We start from the raw sequence: 23,140 nt of genomic DNA, 5'->3' as shown, positions 1-23,140 counted from the left end.
CACGTGACCTGCTCTGATTGGCCGCTGCCCTCTGATTGGCCAGCGGCATGAACGAACCTGCACACACCTGAGGGAGGACAGGTGAGTTTCAGTCAGAGACACAGAGAGAGAGACACAGAGAGAGAGAGGAGTTCAACGTTTTAAATCCACGGCTTTGTGTTCATAGAGACTGAGAGGAAGAGGAAGAAGAGGAGCGATGGGTCAGACGTCCTCCACCTCTCCTCAGGTAACTCACCTGTCTCTACAGCTCCATGGTGACGGTTTCTGGGTAACTCACCTGTCCCTCCTACAGCTCCATGGTGACGGTTTCTAGGTAACTCACCTGTCTCTCCTACAGCTCCATGGTGACGGTTGTAACTTACCTGTCTCTCCTACAGCTCCATGGTGACGGTTTCTAGACTTCTGTGTTTCCAGCATCTTTTCAAACAACTATTCAAACAACTAATGAACTAACATTAAAAGACAATTCCGGGCAAATTCAACTCGGGGCTGTATGTTCCTATCATTTTAGGTCTAAAAGAAGGAATCTGAAGATTTCCAGTTTAATGTCTCCTGTTTTGCGGTAGTTGTGTCTGTCCCCGCGTTGCCACGGCAGCGATGAATGGGAGCGGATTGAAGTTCTGCTGCTTAGGCTGTTTCCATCCCTCAAAGCCACAGACAGCGTCAGATGGCGACTCAAACATGCGTCCAGAAGTTTATTTACTTCAAGCGAGTCCAGAGTTGATATTCCTGTGTTTATGACACAAACGGGAGCTTCCGACTGCACCTGAACACACCGAGCGTCAACTTGGGTCTCGTGCTTTGAGACTTTGAATTAGATCTAGTTTTACAAACATGTCGGCTTGCTTGAAGTAAATAAACTTCTGGGTGCATGTTTGAGTCGCCATCTGACGCTGTCTGTGGCTTTGAGGGATGGAAACAGCCTAAGCAGCAGAACTTCAATCCGCTCCCATTCATCGCTGCCGTGGCGATGCAGGGACAGACACAACTACCGCAAAACAGGAGACATTAAAGGTGCTTGAGGCAAGATCGAGGAATAAAACTCACTAGCGATACAACGGCCGTAGCGGCCGTCAGGGTTACTGCAGCCATCAGCCAAGCTGGTGCGGGAGCGCGCATCAACTCTCCACAGCAGTGCAGCTGATGCTAGACACTGTGGCTGAATTGGAAACGGCGTAACGTTACTATACCAGTGTTTTCCATTAATCAGCCGCCACAGTTTGGTTTGTGTCCGCCGCAGCAGTCTCTCACAGAAAAAAAGAACATTTTTCACTAGCCTATCTCTCATCTCTGCCAGTCAGCCCCTCTCCCTGCTGTCTCTCTCACGACACAGAGCAGACACACACAGAGACACACACAGACACACAGAGACACACACAGACACAGACACACACAGACACACACACACCGCCTGGCTGTTAATAAACAGTAAATGCGCCATGCCGCGCTCATTGTACAGTGCTCAATTTACCGCGCCACCCGGAGGTTGACCGCAGGCATCAGGTCAGCACCGGCCGCCGCCGCCGCCTCTGTGAGCCGCTGGTGCCGCTCAGCTGCTCTAGCTCTGCACTCCTCCGAACACGTCGGAGAATTTCCTTACAGGCGTTGTTTGCATAAACTGACCACGGATGAATCAATCGGCTCATTATAAAACTATTTATTTATTGAAGTAGCCTAAATATGGTGATTTTTGTACGTACAGAACCCCAAGGCTGCGCTGCTCACACACACCTGAAGCTTCACTTTTCATTCATGAACTAATATCCGACTGCCACAGTGCCACTGTTAGATTTCATCCAGCATTTATCTCCTCAAAACAATTAAACCAGCCGGCAGAAAACCTCTAAAAACCTGTGGGGAAGTTACTCGGCTCGTTTTCTTCCCTGGGAGGAGGACAGCTGTTGCCCGGCTGATGAGCTCAGCTCCCCGGCTGCAGCCTCTGTGACGAGCCGCTGCTGCTGCTGCGTGTGTGTGGCTCTGCACTCCTCCGAAAAATGTCGGAGCAAATCTAGTACTTACAGACGTTATTTGGATAAACTGACAACAGATTGGGAATCTAAACTGTCACTTTCTCGCATGAAAAAATATTAAAATGTAAGAAAGTGACGTTATTTCTCTACTCGCTGCTCACATGACTGTTCAGGCTGCAAGACATCCGCCGACCGCTGGGCGCAAGCGGAGGAAAGCCGAAGCTGTCGAGGACGCGCATGCAGCGTCATTTGACGTCACATCCGCGGACAGCGCGGGAAATTCGGACCCAGAATTGCAGCGCATTATGCAGCACACAGCCTGTTCAAGGCAACGGAGAGATACGCGGGTGGGCTCATTCTTTTTGGTTTTTAGCGCTTCATCGCCCATCAGCAGTAAAAAACTTAAAACGCATGTGCATTTCTTGCCTCATGAACCTTTAAACTGAACATCTTCAGATTCCTTCTTTTAGACCTAAAATGTTAGGAACATACAGCCCCGAGGTGAATTTGCCTGGAATTGCCCTTTAAACCAGCTGCTTAATTAACTAACTCATTAACTAACTAACTAACTAACTAACGAACCCTTCTACCTGTTTGTTGACCCGTTGTCCAGGTGATCCTGATGGGTCTGGACTCGGCTGGGAAGTCCACGCTGCTGGCCAGACTGCTGACCGGACAGGTACCGCTATGGGTTGTAGTTGTTGTGTTGTGTTGTGTTGACCACCTGTCCTCCTCCAGGTGATGGAGACGTCTCCGACCGTCGGCTTCAACGTCTCCGACCGTCGGCTTCTCTGTGTTGTGTAGTTGTTGTGTTGTTGTTTAGTTGTTGTGTGTTGTATTGTGTGTTGTGTTGTTGTGTGTAGTTGTGTAGTTGTGTAGTTGTGTTGACCACCTGTCCTCCTCCAGGTGATGGAGACGTCTCCGACCGTCGGCTTCAACGTCGGGACTCTGGACCTGGACAAGAAAACGTCTCTGACGGTCTGGGACGTGGGAGGACAGAAGAGTATGAGACACAACTGGAGGTACACACACAGACACACAAAACAACACAAACACAAACAGACACACACACAGAAAAACAGACAAAACAAACAAAAAAACAAAGGGAGGACCAACACCTGGTTGTGTGTGTTCAGACACGTGACTGTGTGTGTGTGTGTGTGTAGACACTACCTGGACGGTTGCCAGGCGCTGGTCTTCGTGGTCGACAGCAGCGACGCCGCTCGACTTCCTGAGGCTCAAAAAGCTCTGAACAAAGTCCTGAGTGACGAGAGGCTGGAAGGAGTTCCTCTGATGGTCCTGGCCAACAAGAAGGACCTGGCCCAGAGTATGACCATTAGAGAGGTATATTTATATTTAAGCATCAAAGATGTTCAATCAAACCCACATAGTTTGAAACAACGTTCAAAACCCACATAGTTTGAAACAACGTTCAAAACACACACAGCCACTCACAACTAAGCATAAAGTCCGCTAGCTTAACTCATTGAGTGCCAACCACGTAATTTCTCGTTTTTCGTTCCCATGCGTTGAGTGCCAAAAACGAAATTTTTCGTTTTTTGCTTTTTTTTTAAATTATGAAAATAGACACTTTAATACACATTATATGTAAATTTGGGGACTCTACGACGAGGAGAACTGAAATAGATGACGATCAAAGTCACATGACAGCTCATGATCTGGAAGTTTTTATCATAACTCAGCTTCTGCAAACGGAGTTCTGCATGCAGATGCAGCGCAGCTGCGCCGCAGCTGCTCTGCTCTCACCCGCGAGGCTGCAGCAGCTGGGAGCTGAACCAGGAAGCTCTCAAGCCGACAGTCCGCCCGGTCTTCATCTGGAGCAACACCGTGTCCTCACCCAAAGTCCTCCCGCGGTAAAATCTGATGGTCTCTGGGTCAAAGCAGACCGGCACCACCGACCCGTACCACAGAAGGACCACGACCACCGGCGGGACCGGTGTTCGCGAGCCGCTGTGGCCGGCAGAGCCTCACGTTCCGCGGCGAGAGGCTGTGACACGGCGCGGTGCGTCTGTGTTATTGTTGTTTAGTGGCGCCCCCCCCGCCCCCGATGGTGGTTTTGTGAATAGAACAACAATTGTTGTGTATATTTATCTTATACGAGCACCCTTTGATCCAGAAATGCGAGTGTGAGAAGAGCGACAGGCACAAACAGCGCACCTTTCATAAAAGACGCTCTATCTCCTTTTCTAGAAAAAAAGGAGGGATTTTGGTGAAACCCAGCCATGTTTAGCTTGACTTTTCTCAGGAACGGAGGCACGTAGAAACAAACGGTTTGTGGCCATTTGAAGGATAAAGTTAAACCTTTCAAATGAGCCACAGTATGTGTTGGTGGCAATAATATAGAATACACTATGGCTCTAAAATAAAAAGTCAAATAATGGTCTAATTTGCCGGTACACTTGACTAAAACTTTGGAAAGGAGCGCGGCACTCAATGAGTTAATGCTAACGTATAATGCAAAACCTCATAGACGGGCTAACAGAAAATTAGCCTCGCTATCCAGAGACTGTGGTCAGTTTATAAACGCTTGTTAGAAATTTGCTCAGACGTTTGTTTGTGGGAGTCTGTGGAAGCCGCGACCGACAACTCTGGCAGCTGGACACATTTATTGAGGCTGCTGCTGCACTACTGCATTTATTTGGTAGCTACACCGGTCACTACTTCATTTATTTGGTAGCTACACCGGTCACTACTTTCATTTATTTGGTAGCTACATCGGTCACTACTGCATTTATTTGGTAGCTACACCGGTCGCTACTTAATTTATTTGGTAGCTACACCGGTCGCTAGGGCATTTATTTGGTAGCTACACCGGTCACTACTTCATTTATTTGGTAGCTACACCGGTCGCTACTTCACTTATTTGGTAGCTACACCGGTCGCTACTTGCATTTATTTGGTAGCTACACCGGTCCACTACTTCATTTATTTGGTAGCTACACACCGGTCACTACTGCATTTAATTTGGTAGCTACACCGGTCGCTACTTCATTTTAATTTGGTAGCTACACCGGTCGCTAGGGCATTTATTTTGGTAGCTAACACCGGTCACTACTTCATTTATTTGTAGCTACACCGGTCGCTAGGGCATTTATTTGGTAGCTACACCGGTCACTACTTCACTTATTTGGTAGCTACACCGGTCACTACTGCATTTATTTGGTAGCTACACCGGTCACTACTTAATTTATTTGGTAGCTACACCGGTCGCTACTTAATTTATTTGGTAGCTACACCGGTCGCTACTTAATTTATTTGGTAGCTACACCGGTCGCTACTTCATTTATTTGGTAAGCTACACCGGTCGCTACTTCAATTTATTTGGTAGCTACACCGGATCGCTACTTGCAGGTTTCCCGCAGCGCTTTCCTGTTAAGGCGGCCGCCATTAACAACAAAGAGCTGCCGCCTAAACAAACGGCGTAAAAAAAAAAAAAAATGTAGCGATATTCGCCGCCGCCGCCGTCCGACCGCCCCCCACCCCCGGCCCCCCCCCCCCCCCCCCCCCCCCCCCCCCCCCCCCCCCCCCCCCCCCCCCCCCCCCCCCCCCCCCCCGGCGGACGATCGATCCTGTCACACACATACACACTCACTACAGAGAAGCGCGCAAGCATAACAGCATCGCGTGGTGAAAGCGAAACTTATTACGCCCCCGCCCCGACGAATCGATCGATCCGCTCGCACCCCCCCCCCCCCCGCCAACAGACAGACACCACCTTAACTAACAAATTTTCTGGGGGAAACACTGACTTGCATTTATTTGGTAGCTACACTAGGCTTGGGCGGTATTACGGTAATACCGTAAACTGCAGGTGTTAAAAATAGCAAACGGTATCAGTTTCAGTACCGTCATTGAAAAAATGCAATGCACTATACAGGAGATAAGGATTAAATTTTAAATAAAAGTAATTTCTCACACACACAACACACAGCCAGATCGCTTTGCACACAGTTTATGAACTTGATTAGTTTCAAAAGCCGGTCGGGTTTTTTACCGTTATGCCGTTTATCACCAATAAACACAGTAGATGAGCGTGAGTGACTGAGCTGCGGCAGGTGGGTGGGTGGGGGGTCCGCGGCGTGGAGTGGTGAGGGACTGCAGCGGGGACTATCATGTCCTCGGCTCCGTGACACTGTGAGACAGACCGCCGGTGAGCCTGTGGGACGGGTCCCGCTAATCGTTGAAAACAGCATTGATACGTCTCCAACCAGAAATGTCTGGAACAACATCGGAAAAAGTTGCTCTTGACAAGAAAAAAAAAAAAAGGGACCGGACCTACCGTGCCGTGTAAAAAAAAAAACGTCATCATTTTTAATTAGTCACAGTAATATCGTATACCGTGGTAAAAAGTGGAGAAGTTTGACGGTATCAAAATTTGGATACCGCCCAAGCCTAAGCTACAAACCGGTCGCTACCTGCATTTATTTGGTAGCTACACCATACCCGCTACTTGCAATTTATTTGGTAGCTACACCAGTCGCTACTTGCATTTATTTGGGTAGCTACACCGGTCACTAACTGCATTTATTTGGTTGCTACAACCGGTCACTACTTCAATTATTTGGTAGCTACACCGGTCACTACTTCCATTTATTTGGTAGCTACACACGGTCGCTACTTGCATTTATTTGGTAGCTACACCGGTCACTACTTCATTTATTTGGTAGCTACACCGGTCACTACTTCAATTTATTTGGTAGCTTACACCAGTCGCTACTTGCATTTATTTGTAGCTACACCGGTCGCTACTTGCATTTATTTGGTAGCTACACCGGTCACTACTTCATTTATTTGGTAGCTACACCGTCACTACTTCATTTATTTGGTAGAACACCGGTCGCTCTGGGCCAGTGTGTAACGGCCAATCCGTGACCGCAATGCATGATGGGATATCTTGCTCCGGTTCGTGACCATCAGATGTTTCACTACATTTCGCGGTGAATTGTGGGATAGATTCAGTCACTATATAGTGAACATTAGTTTTAATCACTAAACATTCAGACACCACTACAACAACCGGTCACTAGATAGAGAGGAGGGAGTTTAGGACACAGCCCTGGACCGACACTAGAGGGAGCTGTTTCATCTTCTAATGTCTATTCCTCTCTCTCAATTCATATTCAACAAGCTTTATTGGCATGACTGTGATTTACAAAGCTCTCTCCCCCCCCCTCAGATCTCCAACCACCTGGCTCTTCCCAGTCACACGGAGCGGCGGTGGGAGATCCAGGCCTGCAGCGCTCTGAAGGGCCTCGGCCTCCAGCAGGCCTTCCTGTCCGTCAGCAAGCTCATCAAGAAGAGCTGAGGGGGCGGAGCTAGCGCAGAGGGGGCAGGGCCAAGCTCATCAAAGAAGAGCTGAGGGGGCGGAGCCAAACCATCAAGAATAGAGCACTGGAAAAGAGAGTAACGACACCACCATTGACTCCCGTGGTAAGGGTTTTGCGCCCTGAGTGGCAGGATATGGGTATTGCAAAAGCACCCAGAAAACCCATTCACTCCAATGCAGAGGTTGCGCTAGACTTTTTCGTTGCCGGTCATTTTGACTGACGGGGTCATAAAAATTCCGTCATAATCTATTTTTACCGGTCACTTTATTTTATTTTTTTAAATTATAATAATGCCATATATTCAATAGCATTCAATATTAATTCATGTTTAATTCATATCAAGTCCAAACAAATTGAACAGAGAATGCTCCGGAGCAGAGTCTGCGTCAGAGCACATCTAACTGTGGGGTCAGTCAGTGAATGCGGGGTCACTTTCTGTCAACAATCTAAATACAACGTAATACCTGATGATGACATCAGTTTTCTGTCAACAATCAACATGCTAACCCATGTGGTTATAACCAAAACATCCAAAGGAGCACGTTTTCACATAGGCACCGCATAGTGCACGGCGTTAGCTCTCTCTCTCTCTCTCTCTGCCTCTCATTTCTCTTTTACGCACGCACGCACGCAGCCATTGCGCATCACTGAAACAACTGAAGCTATAGACCACACAGCCAGATGCAGCACACAATTCAGACAGGACAAGACCCACTCAGCTTTACGTGTTTTATAAACAAATGCCACGGCGGGCAGAATACATTAAAAAGAAGGCTTAGCGTTACCTTTAGAGAGTTTGTGCGCGGCGAGTGTGTGAAACGGTGATGTCCTGCCCCCACCGCTCTACCTACCGAGACACACCGCTGTGTAGCTACAGCAAACGTAACTTAACTCATTGAGTGCCGCGCTCCTTTCCAAAGTTTTAGTCAAGTGTACCGGCAAATTAGACCATATTTGACTTTTTATTTTAGAGCCATAGTGTATTCTATATTATTGCCACCAACACATACTGTGGCTCATTTGAAAGGTTTAACTTTATCCCTTCAAATGGCCACAAACCAGTTTGTTTCTACGTGCCTCCGTTCCTGAGAAAAGTCAAGCTAAACATGGCTGGGTTTCACACCAAAAATCCCTCCTTTTTTTCTAGAAAAGGAGATAGAGCGTCTTTTATGAAAGGTGCGCTGTTTGTGCCTGTCGCTCTTCTCACACTCGCATTTCTGGATCAAAGGGCTCGTATAAGATAAATATACACAACAATTGTTGTTCTATTCACAAAACCACCATCGGGGGCGGGGGGGCGCCACTAAACAACAATAACACAGACGCACCGTGCCGGTGTCACAGCCTCTCGCCGCGGAACGTGAGGCTCTGCCGCCACAGCGGCTCGCGAAACACCGGTCCCGGGCCGGTGGTACGCCGGTCCTTCTGTGGTACGGGTCGGTGGTGCCGGTCTGCTTTTGACCCAGAGACCATCAGATTTTAACCGCGGGAGGACTTTGGGGAGGACACGGTGTTGCTCCAGAGAAGACCGGGCGGGACTGTCGGCTGAGAGCTTCCTGGTTCAGCTCCCAGCTGCTGCAGCCTCGCGGGTGAGAGCAGAGCCAGCTGCGCTGCATCTGCGCTGCATCTGCATGCAGAAACTCCGTTTGCAGAAGCTGAGTTATGATAAAAAACTTCCAGATCATGAGCTGTCATGTGACTTTGATCGTCATCTATTTCAGTTCTCCTCGTCGTAGAGTCCCCAAATTTACATATAATGTGTATTAAAGTGTCTATTTTCATAATTTAAAAAAAAGCAAAAAACGAAAAATTTCGTTTTTGGCACTCAACGCATGGGAACGAAAAACGAGAAATTACGTGGTTGGCACTCAATGAGTTAAAGGACAATTCCGGGCGAATTCAACTCTGGGGTGTATTTTCATATCATTTTAGGTCTAAAAGAATGAATCTGAAGATTTTCAGTTTAATCGCTCCTGTTTTTGCGGTAGTTGCATCTGTCCCCGCGTCCCCACGGCAGCAATGAATGGGAGTGGATGTAAGTTCCGCTGTTTAGGCTGTTTCCAGCCCTCAAAGCCGCAATTTTTTCCACAGACAGCGTCAGATGGCTACTCAAACATGCACCGAGAAGTTTATTTACTTCAAGCAAGACGACATGTTGAAAAACTAGATCTAATTCAAAGTCTCCCGAGTCTCGCGCGAGACCCAGTTGCCGTGCGCGGTGTGTTCACATGCAGTGGGAAAAGCTACCGTTTGTGTCATAAAACACAGGAATATCAACTCTTTACTGTTCAAGTAAAAAAAAACTTCTCGGCGCATGTTTTGAGGAGCCACCTGACGCTGTCTGTGTAAAAAAAATGTACACTTCAAGCAAGTAAAGAGTTGATATTCCTGTGTTTATGACACAAATGGTAGCTCCGACTGCGCCTGAATACACCAGCACTGCAACTTCGGGCTCGCGCGAGACTCCGGGAGGACTTTGAATTAGATCTAGTTTTACAAACATGCCGGCTTGCTTTGAAGTAAATAAACTTCTCGGTGCATGTTTGAGTAGCCATCTGACGCTGTCTGTGGAAAAAAATTGCGGCTTTGAGGGCTGGAAACAGCTAAACAGCGGAACATTACATCCACTCCATTCATTGCTGCCGTGGGGACGCGGGGACAGATGCAACTACCGCAAACAACAGGAGCGATTAAACTGAAAATCTTCAGATTCATTCTTTTTTAGACCTAAAATGAAATGAAAATACACCCAGAGTTGAATTCGCCCGGAATTGTCCTTTAACAGCTGACTACTGTCGGCCCCTCGGACACTGCAGCTGAATCTCGCCCGTTAAAATCATTATCGACCGTCATATTTGCACTGACACGACTCCCAGTCAACATTTAATCCACTTCTAATGTGTGGAGTTTGAATACTGCGGGAAGCTTTCTGTCTTCTTCTCTGTTGTTGGTGTTTATGTGTGGCAGCGCTACAGCGCCACACACGCTCCACACAGGCCTGGGGTATGTACTACAGCGTTCTACTGAGCGCACCAGCCAGCTGTGAGTTTTTTTTTTTTTTTTATCTAATTCTCACCATAGTGACTTTGAGACATTGTATATGTTTTATATCGTTATCCACCACTCCATTTATTGATTATCCGCCGGCTTCATTGTAAACAAATGCACATGGCCAGACGGCCATGGCTGTGAATTGCAATCTGTCAAAATGACGGATGGCCTCAAAATTTTTCCGTCACCGTTTTAAAAAAACGGTCAATGACGGAAAATATCCGGTTAACGCGACCCCTGCTCCAATGTATGTGTGTTGCCCACTTGCTTGATGAAATTGATGAAAACAGCCGTATTTTTGTTTTTAGGTGTCTTGGTCATATCAAATTATACTTATAATTTGTTTATTACAAAATGTAAATTGAAACATTAATGTAGAAAACTGTTTTTTTTTTTTTTTACTCGCCTATGTGTTAATGTTTATCTTTAAAGGATCCACGATGATGCTATTAACGTGGGTGATCTATAAATGTCCTTAAATTATTGAAAATACCACACTTGCTCATTCACCAACAATGCAGAGAGTTCTTGGGCGCTTTTGCAATACCCATATTCCTCCACCAGGAGGCGCTTCCATTGGACCAATGCGTGTCGTTACTCTCTTTTCCAGTGCTCTAATCAAGAAGAGCTGAGGGGGCGGGGCCAGTTACTGTAAAACCTGTATTTATAATCTGAAGATGAATAGAAGAAATAAAAGTGTTCAGGGTCTGAGACCAGGTCATCCAGACCCAGGTCCTGGTCCTGGTCTAGGTCTGGACTCATGTCTCACACTAATTAAAAGAACAACAGTAAAAAGCCGATGACACGTTTTCCCTTGTGGTTTTATTATGAAATTAAAAACTGGTAAAGATGACATCATTCAGTTTCTGATCAATAATCGATGCAACAGGTGATCGGTTGTCTCTACGGCGACCGGTCGTCTCTACAGCGATCGGCCGTCTCTACGCCGTCTTGCTCTTCGTGGTGATGATGTCACCGTGCAGCGTCCGGAGGCCGCACCAGGACTGGACCAGCAGCAGCGCCGGCACCAGGACCCAGAGCCCGTTGAAGAAGACCAGGTAGAGCCACAGGTGTAACCATGACGACGTGTCCAGGTGAGGACTGCCCGCCAGCCAATCGGGACAGAACGTCATCCAGCCGCCGTACAGCTCGCACACGCACAGGCTGATCTGCAGGAAGTGTCTGGACACACACACACACACACAACAAGCTTCAGAGAGTTTCAGGTTTAGTTGTAGGACATAAAACAGGTCAGTAAATACCCTACTGGTGAATGTTGAACTGTCCCTTTAACAGAAGCTTCAGGTTTAGTTGTAGGACATAACAGTAGAACCATTAGACAATTAGATGAAATGTGTTTAACATTGTGCAGCTGAAACCAGTGGAAGCTTCGTGGTGTTAAAGCCTCACGTTAGCTTTTTACTTCTGGACGTGGCATTAAGTTTCAGATACGTTAGAAAAGGAGTTCATATGTGAAGATTATCTCACTGAACTAAACTCTGAAGGATCAGAAACCTGCAGTAGTACTAGTAGTACTAGTATTAGGCTAGTAGTATCAGAAACTGGTGTTTTAGTCACAGCAGAAACCACATTCACTTTCTTTACTGGAACCAGGAACCAGTGATGAGACTCTGTTCTTCATGTAGTACCTGTAGTAGTACCTGTAGTAGTACACAATGCAGAAACCACATTCACTGTCTTTACTGGAACCAGGACGTGATGAACTTCAGACCTGGTAGATCACTGTTCTTCATGTAGTACCTGTAATAGTACTAGTAGTACCTGTAGTAGTACTAGTACTAGTAGAAATCACATTCACTTTCTTTACTGGAACCAGTGATGAGACTCTGTTCTTCATGTAGTACCTGTAGTAGTACTAGTAGTACCTGTAGTACTTATAGTAGTACTTGTGGTACCTGTAGTACTTGTCGTGTAGTACTGCGTGGATGAGCAGTACTCCGAGCAGCGAGTCCAGGACGACGGTCAGAATCTCTATGGAAACGATGGTCGGATCAGAAACCAGCCAACGACTGTCGGCTTTACCGTACTCCTTCCCTAGAGAGGTAGAGAGAGAGACAGGTGAGACAGGTAGAGAGACAGACAGGTAGAGACAGGTAGAGAGACAGACAGGTAGAGACAGGTAAAGAGACAGACAGGTAGAGACAGGTAAAGAGACAGACAGGTAGAGAGACAGACAGGTAAAGAGACAGACAGGTAGAGACAGGTAGAGAGACAGACAGGTAGAGACAGGTAAAGAGACAGACAGGTAGAGACAGGTAGAGAGACAGACAGGTAGAGACAGACAGGTAGAGACAGACAGGTAGAGACAGGTAAAGAGACAGACAGGTAGAGAGACAGACAGGTAGAGACAGGTAAAGAGACAGACAGGTAGAGACAGGTAGAGAGACAGACAGGTAGAGACAGGTAGAGAGACAGACAGGTAAAGAGACAGACAGGTAGAGACAGACAGGTAGAGACAGGTAAAGAGACAGACAGGTAGAGAGACAGACAGGTAGAGACAGGTAAAGAGACAGACAGGTAGAGACAGGTAGAGAGACAGACAGGTAGAGACAGGTAAAGAGACAGACAGGTAGAGACAGGTAAAGAGACAGACAGGTAGAGAGACAGACAGGTAGAGACAGGTAAAGAGACAGACAGGTAGAGACAGGTAAAGAGACAGACAGGTAGAGAGACAGACAGGTAGAGACAGGTAAAGAGACAGACAGGTAGAGACAGGTAAAGAGACAGACAGGTAGAGACAGGTAGAGAGACAGACAGGTAGAGACAGGTAGAGAGACAGACAGGTAGAGACAGGTAGAGAGACAGACAGGTAGAGACAGGTAAAGAGACAGACAGGTAGAGAGACAGACAGGTAGAGACAGGTAGAGAGACAGACAGGTAGAGACAGGCAAAGAGACAGACAGGTAGAGACAGGTAGAGAGACAAACAGGTAGAGACAGGTAGAGAGACAGACAGGTAGAGACAGGTAGAGAGACAGACAGGTAGAGACAGGTAAAGAGACAGACAGGTAGAGACAGGTAAAGAGACAGACAGGTAGAGACAGGTAGAGAGACAGACAGGTAGAGACAGGTAAAGAGACAGACAGGTAGAGACAGGTAGAGAGACAGACAGGTGAGAGGTGAGACAGAGAGACAGGTGAGACAGGTAGAGACAGACAGGTGAGACAGGTAGACAGAGAGACAGGTAGAGAGACAGACAGGTGAGACAGAGAGACAGGTAGAGACAGACAGGTAGAGAGAGACAGATAGACAGGTGAGAGGTGAGACAGGTAGACAGACAGACAGGTAGAGAGACAGACAGGTAGAGACAGGTAAAGAGACAGACAGGTAGAGAGACAGACAGGTAGAGACAGGTAGAGACAGGTGAAGAGACAGACAGGTAGAGACAGGTAGAGAGACAGACAGGTAGAGACAGGTAAAGAGACAGACAGGTAGAGACAGGTAGAGAGACAGACAGGTGAGAGGTGAGACAGAGAGACAGGTGAGACAGACAGGTGAGAGGTGAGACAGGTAGACAGAGAGACAGGTAGAGAGACAGACAGGTGGGACAGAGAGACAGGTAGAGACAGACAGGTAGAGAGAGACAGATAGACAGGTGAGAGGTGAGACAGGTAGACAGACAGACAGACAGGTAGAGAGACAGACAGGTGAGACAGACAGGTAGAGAGAGACAGACAGACAGGTGAGACAGACAGACAGACAGACAGACAGGTAGACAGACAGACAGACAGACAGGTAGAGACAGACAGGTAGAGACAGACAGGTAGACAGACAGACAGACAGACAGACAGGTAGAGACAGACAGACAGGTAGACAGACAGACAGGTGAGAGGTGAGACAGCTAACAGGAAGTGGTCCTCACAGAGCGCCGCCATCGGCCCCTCTGACGTCTCCACCGTCCTGACCAGCGACATGTAAACAAACGGTCCCTCCTGAAGACAACAACAACAACAACAACAAGCACGTCACCATGGAGACACGATGACACAGACAACAGGTCGTCTCTGATTGGCCGTACCAGCGTCAGGTGCACGATGACGTCATAGAAGAGCCAGAGCAGGATCCACCTGTCAATCACGGAGCTCCGCCCACCGAGCCGGAGAGTTAGCAGCGCCGCTGCTAACAGCTGGACCAGACACGCTGCCAGGGACAGCACGGAGACGAGAGGGAGGAGAGGAGGAGGCGTAGGGGGGGAGGAGGAGTCCATGAGGAGGAGGAGAGGAGGAGAGGAAGAGGAGAAGAGGAGGAGGAGAGGAGGAGAAGGAGGAGGAGGAGAGAAGGAGAAGAAGAGGAGGAGGAGAAGGAGGAGGAGGAGAGGAGGAGGAGGAGAAGGAGAGGAGGAGGAGGAGAAGAAGAGGAGGAGGAGAGGAGTAGGAGGAGGAGAAGAGGAGGAGGAGAGGAGGGGAGAAGGAGGAGGAGAGGAGTAGGAGCGGGGGAGGAGAAGAGAAGAGAAGGAGGAGAGGAGGAGGAGGAGGATATGATGAAGAAGAAGAAGAAGGAGAAGAGGAGCCAGAGGAAGAGGAGCGAAGAAGAGGAGGAGCAGTGGTGAACGTCGTCCTGCAGCAGTTTCTCCTGCTGCTCCGCTCTGTGAGTCTGTGGAGTCTCAAGCTCCGCCCCCTCGCTCTCTCATTGGTCCTTGAGTTTAAAGCCCCGCCCCCTCACTCTCTCATTGGTCCTTGAGTTTAAAGCCCCGCCCCCGTCCTCTCCGATTGGCTGCTGAAGCGACATCCCATCGCTGGGCTCGGCCTTATGGAGGTCAAAGGTCATCAGCAGAGTCTCAGTCAGAAGACACGCAGCCGTAACTCAGATATACTTCAACTATCTGCAGTATGTTACTGTAATGTAACTATAATGTAACTGTAAAGTAACTATAATAGAGAAGTACATGATTGAAGTTACTGGTGGTTTTAAGTTTCAGTGTCAGAACTTTTATTTTCTTGTCGTTCACAACAAACCAGACTGATCCAGTTCCTGTTGTAGCAGCAGAACATGAACTGTCACTACCCGATTTGCATCGCTACCCAATTTGTGACAGCTACGTACGGCAACTCCACTTGGACAAACTTAGTTGAATTGACTCAGGATCACTGCCCTATCTGCGTCGCCAGAGACGGTTTATCTTTTTATTTAAAAAAAAAAAAAAAAAAGACTTTATTAGTAATGTAAATTGAGGGTTCGTTGTGGTGGTATGGATCTTGATGCTCAGAAAACAGGAACAGAGGCGGACTTTTCTCGTCGGCCTCATCAATCACAACTACCGTAACCACAACACTCACTGAATAAACAAGTCTGCCGCGGCTGTCTTATGACGGACGTCCGCGTTTTTTTTTTTAATTTAAAAAAAAAATCATTTTCACAGTACCGTATTTTAAATGTACAGAACTTTAAGCAGACTTGCGATTGTACGCAAATCGAGCAGTGCCCAAATGAAGTTTGTCCAAGTGGAGTTGCCGTAGGCAGCTGTCCAAGATGGCGGCCGGTCTGCGCATGCACAGACCAGTTTTGTCACAAATCGGGTAGCGTTGCAAATCGGGTAGTGACATGAACCATGAAGAACGTGAAGCTGGAGCGACTGAGCCAAGATGGCGTCCGTGTGAACCGCCGAGCTCAGAAATTTAAAGTCAAAACAAATTTAAAAAATAATCATTTATAAAACTTTAAAGTAAATTCTGCTCAAAGAAAATGAAACTAAACTAAATGAGTTGTGAACAACAACGGAGACGATGATGAAATGATGAGTCAGACCCTCAGAACCAGGTGAAACTGCGTTTATTGATACATGAGTGTCACACACCTGGACAGGTGAAAGCTCTTTGGCACCGCGGTGGTTTTAGTTTTAGTCTTAATACAGGAAAACAAACATTAATACTTCAGTGTTATTAATAAGCAACTAAAGAAACAACATCGTTAAAGACATAAAAACAGCTTCTGAACTGATCCATAGATGAAACCAGCGATTGGAACTTCTGCTGGTTTCATTCATTCATCAGAGAAATAAAAGATATTGAAACTAAAACAGCAAATCAGACTCAGCAGAACGCCATGGGAACGTCATGGGAACGTCGTGGGAACATGAGACCTTAAGAACCTTCTGGAGGAACTTGGAACGCTGAGACGCTGTGGGAAACACTGAGGAACCATGAGGAACCTGTTTATCACCATGGTAACCGTCATGTTATCGTCAGAGCCCGCTACAGCGTCATCAGGGCGGTCGACGGCCTCTTTAATGTTATTGGTCGACAGATGTTGTAATGTTATTGGTCGACGTTTAATGTTATTGGTCGACAGCCTCTTTAAAGTTATTGGTCAACGTTTAATGTTATTGGTCGACAGCCTCTTTAATGTTATTGGTCGACGGCCTCTTTAATGTTATTGGTCGACAGATGTTGTAATGTTATTGGTCGACGTTTAATGTTATTGGTCGACAGCCTCTTTAAAGTTATTGGTCGACGTTTAATGTTATTGGTCGACAGCCTCTTTAATGTTATTGGTCGATGGCCTCTTTAATGTTATTGGTCGACGGCCTCTTTAATGTTATTGGTCGACGGCCTCTGTAATGTTATTGGTCGACGGCCTCTGTAATGTTATTGGTCGACGGCCTCTTTAATCTTATTGGTCGACGGCCTCTGTAATGTTATTGGTCGACGGCCTCTGTAATGTTATTGGTCGACGGCCTCTGTAATGTTATTGGTCGACGGCCTCTTTAATGTTATTGGTCGACGGCCTCTTTAATGTTATTGGTCAGCTGCTGTTTCAGAAGAGAAGAGGAAACAGAAGGAAGCTGAAAGCTGAAAGCTGAAAGCCGAACGCTTCCTGTCCTGTGTAAACCTCGTGTCTGTGTTTGTTTCTCCTCTGGTTTTCAGATCAGCAGAAGAATTAAATCCTTAAACTCTCCAACGTCATAAAAAACCTTCACGTCAACACAGGACAGAGACAGGAAACAGGAAAGAGGAAGCAGGAAGCTGCTCCATGGCTTCCTGGAAAGGTAAAGTGATGGAGTTGTTATTGTTCAGACGTCTGAGTCTGGAGCTTTGATAGGAAAGAGAAATAAAACACATCTTAACTTTAAAGGAGCAGTTCCACATTCAGATGAACCCTCTGCTCCCAGTCCGGATGCTAAGCTAAGCGAAGCTAAGCTACAACACAAGGACAAGTAAAAGACGAGGATTTAGCAGAATATGGACTTGATCTTAACTCTGATTGGTTGGTGATTCATCAATAGGTTCAACTGAATATTGACGAGTGTTTACTCCTCCTTCTCCTGCTTCTCCTCCTCTGCGCCTCCCTGCTCCTCCTCCTGAGGCAGAGTGGACGACAGAGCGTATTCCTGACTCACTCCCTTCGACACCACGGACAGATCTGCCTCCACCACCACCGACGCCTCCTTCTCCTCCTTCTTCACCTCCTCCTCCTTCTGCTCCTCCTGCTTCTCCTCCTCCACCTCCTCCTGCTTCTCCTCCTCCACCTCCTCCTGCTCGGCCGGCGCCAGCTGGGCGTGGACCTCATTGAAGGGAACCTCCAGGTCGGCGTCGCCCAGCGGAGAAACCTGGATTTCAGCCTCGGTGATGAGCGACTCGCCAGTCTGAGGAGAAATCTCCACAGGCTGCGAGTCGGAGCTGCTGCGCGGCTGAAGGCACAGAGGGTCGGTTAGATTATAGATCTATAGTATATATGTCTGTAGGGTTAGATTATAGACGTATAGTTTATAATATATACTGCACGTACAGGATCTCTAACCCAATGACATATATACTATGTATGTCAGTGGGTTAGATCATAGACTTAGAACGTGTTAGGGAAACGTGGGGAACAGAAGAACCTGAAGGTGCTGAATGAAATGTTGGTGGTTGGGAACTTCTGCTGTAGAAAACATCTGGAGAACCTCAGAACAGACTTACGGCTGAAATACACTGGGAACGGCCGCGACGCGAAACGTATGTCGCACGACAGCCGCAGCAGCTCGCGCCCATTCAGTCAATGGGAGCTCCTCCACCGGCCATGTGAGCGACGCGCACTCCAGCGGCCGTCGCGCGGCGTTTCTCTTCTTTTTCGCGCAGAGTCTATTTTATTTCCTCGTCGCGTACTACGCGGCCCTCCAACAGGTAGAAAACTACAGAGAACTGTGTATAAAACGAATATATTACGTTTAAAAGTGATTAAAATAAATGTCTCATGTACCAGAGGTAAAGCCAGTAGCAGTGCAACATTATGGGCTTTGTTTTTTTTACATTGTGGATCCATGATCGTGTAGTTAAACAGTTAATTGATACCATTTAATATAGTCTGCACTTGCAAACCCTACATAGTCAGCAGATTACCTGTGAAAAAGGTACTGTCAATCCATTTTAACAGGAAGGATGTAAAAATGTGTTGAGATACATAAAGTGCAGTCATTTACTGCAGCTTGACAAGGTGAAGCTGACAGCTGCAACAACAAACAGTGAAGCCGTGTCGCGTTGCGTCCGTGCCTGGTGTAGCAGTTAAAAAACTCCGCTCCGCCCCGCTTACGTATCGCGTCGCGGCCATTCCCAGTGTATTCCTGGCGTCAGATGAACCAGAACGAACCCAGAGGAGAACTTAAAGGACAATTCCGGGCAAATTCAACTCAGGCTGTATCTTCCTAACATTTTAGGTCTAAAAGAAGGAATCTGAAGATGTTCAGTTTAATGTCTCCTGTTTTGCGGTAGTTGTGTCTGTCCCCGCGTCGCCACAGCAGCGATGAATGGGAGCGGATTGAAGTTCCACAGGCTGTTTCCATCCCTCAAAGCCACATACAGCGTCAGATGGCGACTCAAACATGCACCCAGAATTTTATTTACTTCAAGCAAGCCGACATGTTCTGGTGTCTGGTGGAGTCGAGACTCAAGTTGACGTTCGGTGTGTTCACGTGCAGTCGGAAGCTCCTGTTTGTGTCATAAACACAGGAATATCAACTCTGGACTCGCTTGAAGTAAATAAACTTCTGGGTGCATGTTTGAGTCGCCATCTGACGCTGTCTGTGGCTTTGAGGGATGGAAACAGCCTAAACAGCAGAACTTCAATCTGCTCCCATTCATCGCTGTCGTGGCGATGCAGGGACAGACACAACTACCGCAAAACAGGAGACATTAAACTGGAAATCTTCAGATTCCTTCTTTTAGACCTAATATGTTAGGAACATACAGCCCCGAGTTGAATTTGCCCGGAATTGTCCTGTAACACACAGACCCCAAGACAATCAATCAATCAATCAATCAATCGATCCCAATACCTTGCGGATGCTGAAGGTCAGAGGTGAAACCTTCAGGCTGGAGGTTTTCTGTTTGATCTTCTCTCGTTGCTCCACAGAAACGATCTTTGTTCCGATCTTGTTCATCTTCTTCTCGATGTTCTGCCTGGAGAACGCCTTCTTGATGCTGTCCACCTGCGGAGAACCAGACGGTTACCGTTACCGTGGTTACCGTTACCGGTTACCATTAACTCTCCTTCCTCCGACTCAACCGTCCGTTGGATTCTTCCTGCTTCCTCACCTTCTTCAGACTCGACCGCTTCAGTTTCTCCGCTCTGGACTTCTCCATGTTCTCCAGGTCTTGTGGCCACGGCTCCTCGTCCTCCGGCTCCGCCTCCAGACCCACGTCCTCGTCGGACGACAGGTCGATGGTGTGGAGGCCGCCACCCTCCTGGGGCCGCACGACGTCTCCCTCGCCCGGCGCCGTCTCCTCGGCTTCTTCCATGATCTCATCCCGAGGGAACGGAGGAGGATCCTTCACGAAGACGGTGGAGGGAATCTCGTTCTCCTCCTGAGGAGAAAAACGTCGGTGAGGAAACGTCAGTTCAGTGAAACATGTTTGTGGTGGATTCTTAGACGGAACGTTGACGGGAACGTTAGGGTTAGAGTTAGGAACAGTAGGAAAACCCTTCATCAACAATATGGACCTTTTCTACTAGTGCAGCTCAGCTCGACTCGACTTTGTTTCTGATCCCTGTTAAACTGTTAAACGACTTCTGTGTGGAAAACCAAACCGTGGTCAGTAGCAGCCGTAGCCATGGCGACACCGCCCACATTGAGGAAGTCCTCAGCTGGGATGGAAGGGAAGCTGTAACTGTGTTGTGGAAAAGTGGCGTCAGTGGAACGGAGGAATGTGAACATGAGGAAACTATGGGATGGAAGACGGAGGAAGTTGCAGCCTCAGTGAGAATGGAGCTGAAGGGGTTAAACCACGGCCACGCCCACTCACCCACAATGCACTGGGACACTCAGCGCTGAGGAATGCTGGGGAATGCTGGGAGGGGGAATGTTTAGTGTCGGTGAGAGGAGACAGAAATACAGGCAGCAGATATCACACACACACACACACACACACACACACACACACACACACACACACACACACACACACACTCTGGTACTGCAGAGATAGACTCCATTAACTTCAACCTCCTGTGACCTTTGACCTTTCGTTACAGCGGCCTCAGCATCAGAAGCAACAAAACAAACGGTTCCCATGACAACACAACCCTCTGTTGTCCTACTCCCCTGCCTGTTACCACGACAACCGGACCACATGATCACTCTCTCTCTCTCTCCGATCTCAGGTTTTCCACAAAAATGTTTCCACTTCACTCCCTCAAGGATCCAACGACCAAATACGGTCAGAGAGAGAGAGAGAGAGAGAGAGAGAGAGAGAGAGAGAGAGAGAGTTGATGCAGATGATGTCATAACAGAACAGATCCAATCAGATGAGAGCGTATAGGACGAATCTCCTTGTTGTTTACAACTAATTCCGGGTAGAAAACCAGCATGAGAACAATAGTGACGGACGAGAGTTTCGCTATATTTATCTCATTTTTCATGTCACTATATCACCGTTTAGACTAATCTGATGTTTGTAAAGTTTATAAAACCAATGACTGGACAAACATGACTATTTCTGTGTGCACGTTTTTCTAATTAGTCATGGTTATCATAGATTAGCTGGGCTAACGGGTAGCTACCTGTTTAACTTTAATAACTCAGTGACTCAATAAACGCTCCATGAAAAAATATTTCCTCCAGTGGATATCTGAGTTACAACATGACTGAGCTAACTGGAGTAGTTTCATGTCGTGTCCCACAACGGGAGGGTTTTAACAGCTGACGTCCTGATGTTAGCTTAGCTACCACCGTTAGCTTAGCTGCTGTTAGCTTAGCTACCGCCGTTAGCTTAGCTGCTGTTAGTGTAACGGATGTGCACTCACTCCACCCATAAAAGACGTGCTAACCAAATTGCCAAGCGGTTGTCAAACTCTTGGCGAAGAGGTTAGCATCGTCGCCTCCGGTGCGGGAGGTCGTGGGATCGAACCCCACCTAGGGCAGGCCGTGAGAAACACAACGCAGAGGGCCAGATATGACATCGGCTACATTAGCTGTCCCTGTCACCTGCAGCCACTGATGCTTTCTAGACACTGTGATTCCCCCAAACTGAATAAATACAACACATAGCAACACAAAATAGTAATGTTTCTTCAATCATTTCAGATTTGTCTGAACGATGAAATGGCGTGAAAAATATGATATAGCTAAACTCTTGTTCATTAACTATTGATCTCATTCACATTACGCGCTGGTTTGAATGTAAACAACAAGGAGATTGGGTCTATCGATGACGTCATACCTGGAAGATGAGGACTCTGAAGTTGTTCCTGCTGATCAGGTGGGCGTGGTTCGCCTCCAGCTTCCTCACCTGGACGCCCTGGCGCTCCATCTTATCACGCACCTGGAGAGACGACAGGTGAGACAGGTAGAGACAGGTGAAACAGGTGAAGACAGGTAGAGACAGGTGAGACAGGTAGAGACAGGTAGAGACAGGTGAGACAGGTGAGGACAGACTGACAGCGTGACCTCTGACCTCCTTCATGGTGACGGACAGCTTGCGGCTCTTGTCCAGCAGTTTGCTGACGGTGTTGGACGTGTGGCTGTGGCTCTTGGACAGTTTGGTCATGTCGGCCTGGATCCCTCTGACCACACCCTCCATCTCCACCTGGTGCACCTGGAGACAACGGCCAATCAGCAGACAGTCAACAACCAGCAGCCAATCAGCAGACAGTCAATAACCAGCAGCCAATCAGCAGACAGTCAATAACCAGCAGCCAATCAGCACACAGTCAATAACCAGCAGCCAATCAACACATAGTCAGTAACCAGCAGCCAATCAGCACACAGTCAATAACCAGCAGCCAATCAACCGACAGTCAATAACCAGCAGCCAATCAACATCCACAGATCAAACTCTCTCTGCTCAGTCAGACACATAGATGATTGATCATTGAGACTTTGAAGCTTCATCGCTTCTGTCAAACATCTGTCCTGTCCCTCCCCAGGTCTGAGGACCAGCAGCCGTCGTTCTGGTCCAGATGTTCTGAGACACGAGGTCAACATGTCAGTGGTGTCCAGATGTTTGGCCCCGCCCCCTCTCACCTCCATCTTGTGCTGGTTCTCCTGGACGGCGTCCAGCATGTTGACCAGCTTGTCCAGCAGCGTGAGGACGGTGATGGCGTTGACCGGCCCCGAGCCCAGCGCCGCCGCCAGCGAGGACGGGGAGGGGGGGCCGTCCTCCAGCTGGTCCTGGTCCTGGTTCTGGTTCTGGTCCTGGTCCTGGTCCAGGTTCTGGTTCTGGTTCTGGTTCTGGGTCGGGACCAGCAGGTCCTGGCTCTGGTGGGTCTCGGTGGTCACCATGACGATTCTGTCCAGAGAAAAACTCCAAAAACCAAAACCGTGAAAGAGTTTTCCTGC

General features: G+C 47.8%; 3 protein-coding genes across 4 annotated transcripts; 1 reads left to right on the top strand and 2 right to left on the bottom strand.

The window, feature by feature from the left end:
- The first annotated feature begins 170 nt into the window (after nucleotides 1-170).
- arl11 (ADP-ribosylation factor-like 11) lies at nucleotides 171-7,315 on the top strand. Its single transcript, XM_085794504.1, has 5 exons — nucleotides 171-226; nucleotides 2,584-2,649; nucleotides 2,877-2,992; nucleotides 3,137-3,314; nucleotides 7,168-7,315. Exons 1-5 carry the CDS (start codon nucleotides 197-199, stop codon nucleotides 7,294-7,296), a joined length of 519 nt encoding a protein of 172 aa, XP_085650630.1. The 5' UTR covers nucleotides 171-196; the 3' UTR covers nucleotides 7,297-7,315.
- Nucleotides 7,316-11,175: 3,860 nt separating this feature from the next.
- Nucleotides 11,176-14,602, bottom strand: ebpl (EBP like). Its single transcript, XM_085794480.1, has 4 exons — nucleotides 14,408-14,602; nucleotides 14,252-14,321; nucleotides 12,286-12,424; nucleotides 11,176-11,551 (listed from the first exon to the last, which is right to left on the bottom strand). The coding sequence occupies exons 1-4, from the start codon at nucleotides 14,594-14,596 to the stop codon at nucleotides 11,311-11,313; spliced, it is 639 nt and encodes a 212-aa protein (XP_085650606.1). The 5' UTR covers nucleotides 14,597-14,602; the 3' UTR covers nucleotides 11,176-11,310.
- Nucleotides 14,603-16,859: 2,257 nt separating this feature from the next.
- On the bottom strand, nucleotides 16,860-23,140 carry cavin2b (caveolae associated protein 2b). Of its 2 annotated transcripts, XM_085794411.1 has the most exons (7): nucleotides 22,826-23,138; nucleotides 22,257-22,397; nucleotides 22,023-22,124; nucleotides 19,899-20,168; nucleotides 19,640-19,792; nucleotides 17,855-18,016; nucleotides 16,865-17,779 (listed from the first exon to the last, which is right to left on the bottom strand). In XM_085794411.1, exons 1-7 carry the CDS (start codon nucleotides 23,081-23,083, stop codon nucleotides 17,636-17,638), a joined length of 1,230 nt encoding a protein of 409 aa, XP_085650537.1. In that variant the 5' UTR covers nucleotides 23,084-23,138; the 3' UTR covers nucleotides 16,865-17,635. The 2 variants fall into 2 exon arrangements, with proteins under 2 accessions (XP_085650530.1, XP_085650537.1); XM_085794404.1 differs by having other exon boundaries at nucleotides 16,860-18,016; nucleotides 22,826-23,140.

Source organism: Trachurus japonicus, chromosome 2 (assembly GCF_045865225.1).
Source record: "Trachurus japonicus isolate A0001 chromosome 2, Traja_1.0".
Classification (NCBI taxonomy): domain Eukaryota; kingdom Metazoa; phylum Chordata; class Actinopteri; order Carangiformes; family Carangidae; genus Trachurus; species Trachurus japonicus.
The sequence above is the reverse complement of the archived record's forward strand: the minus strand, read 5'-3'. Positions and strand labels throughout refer to the sequence as shown.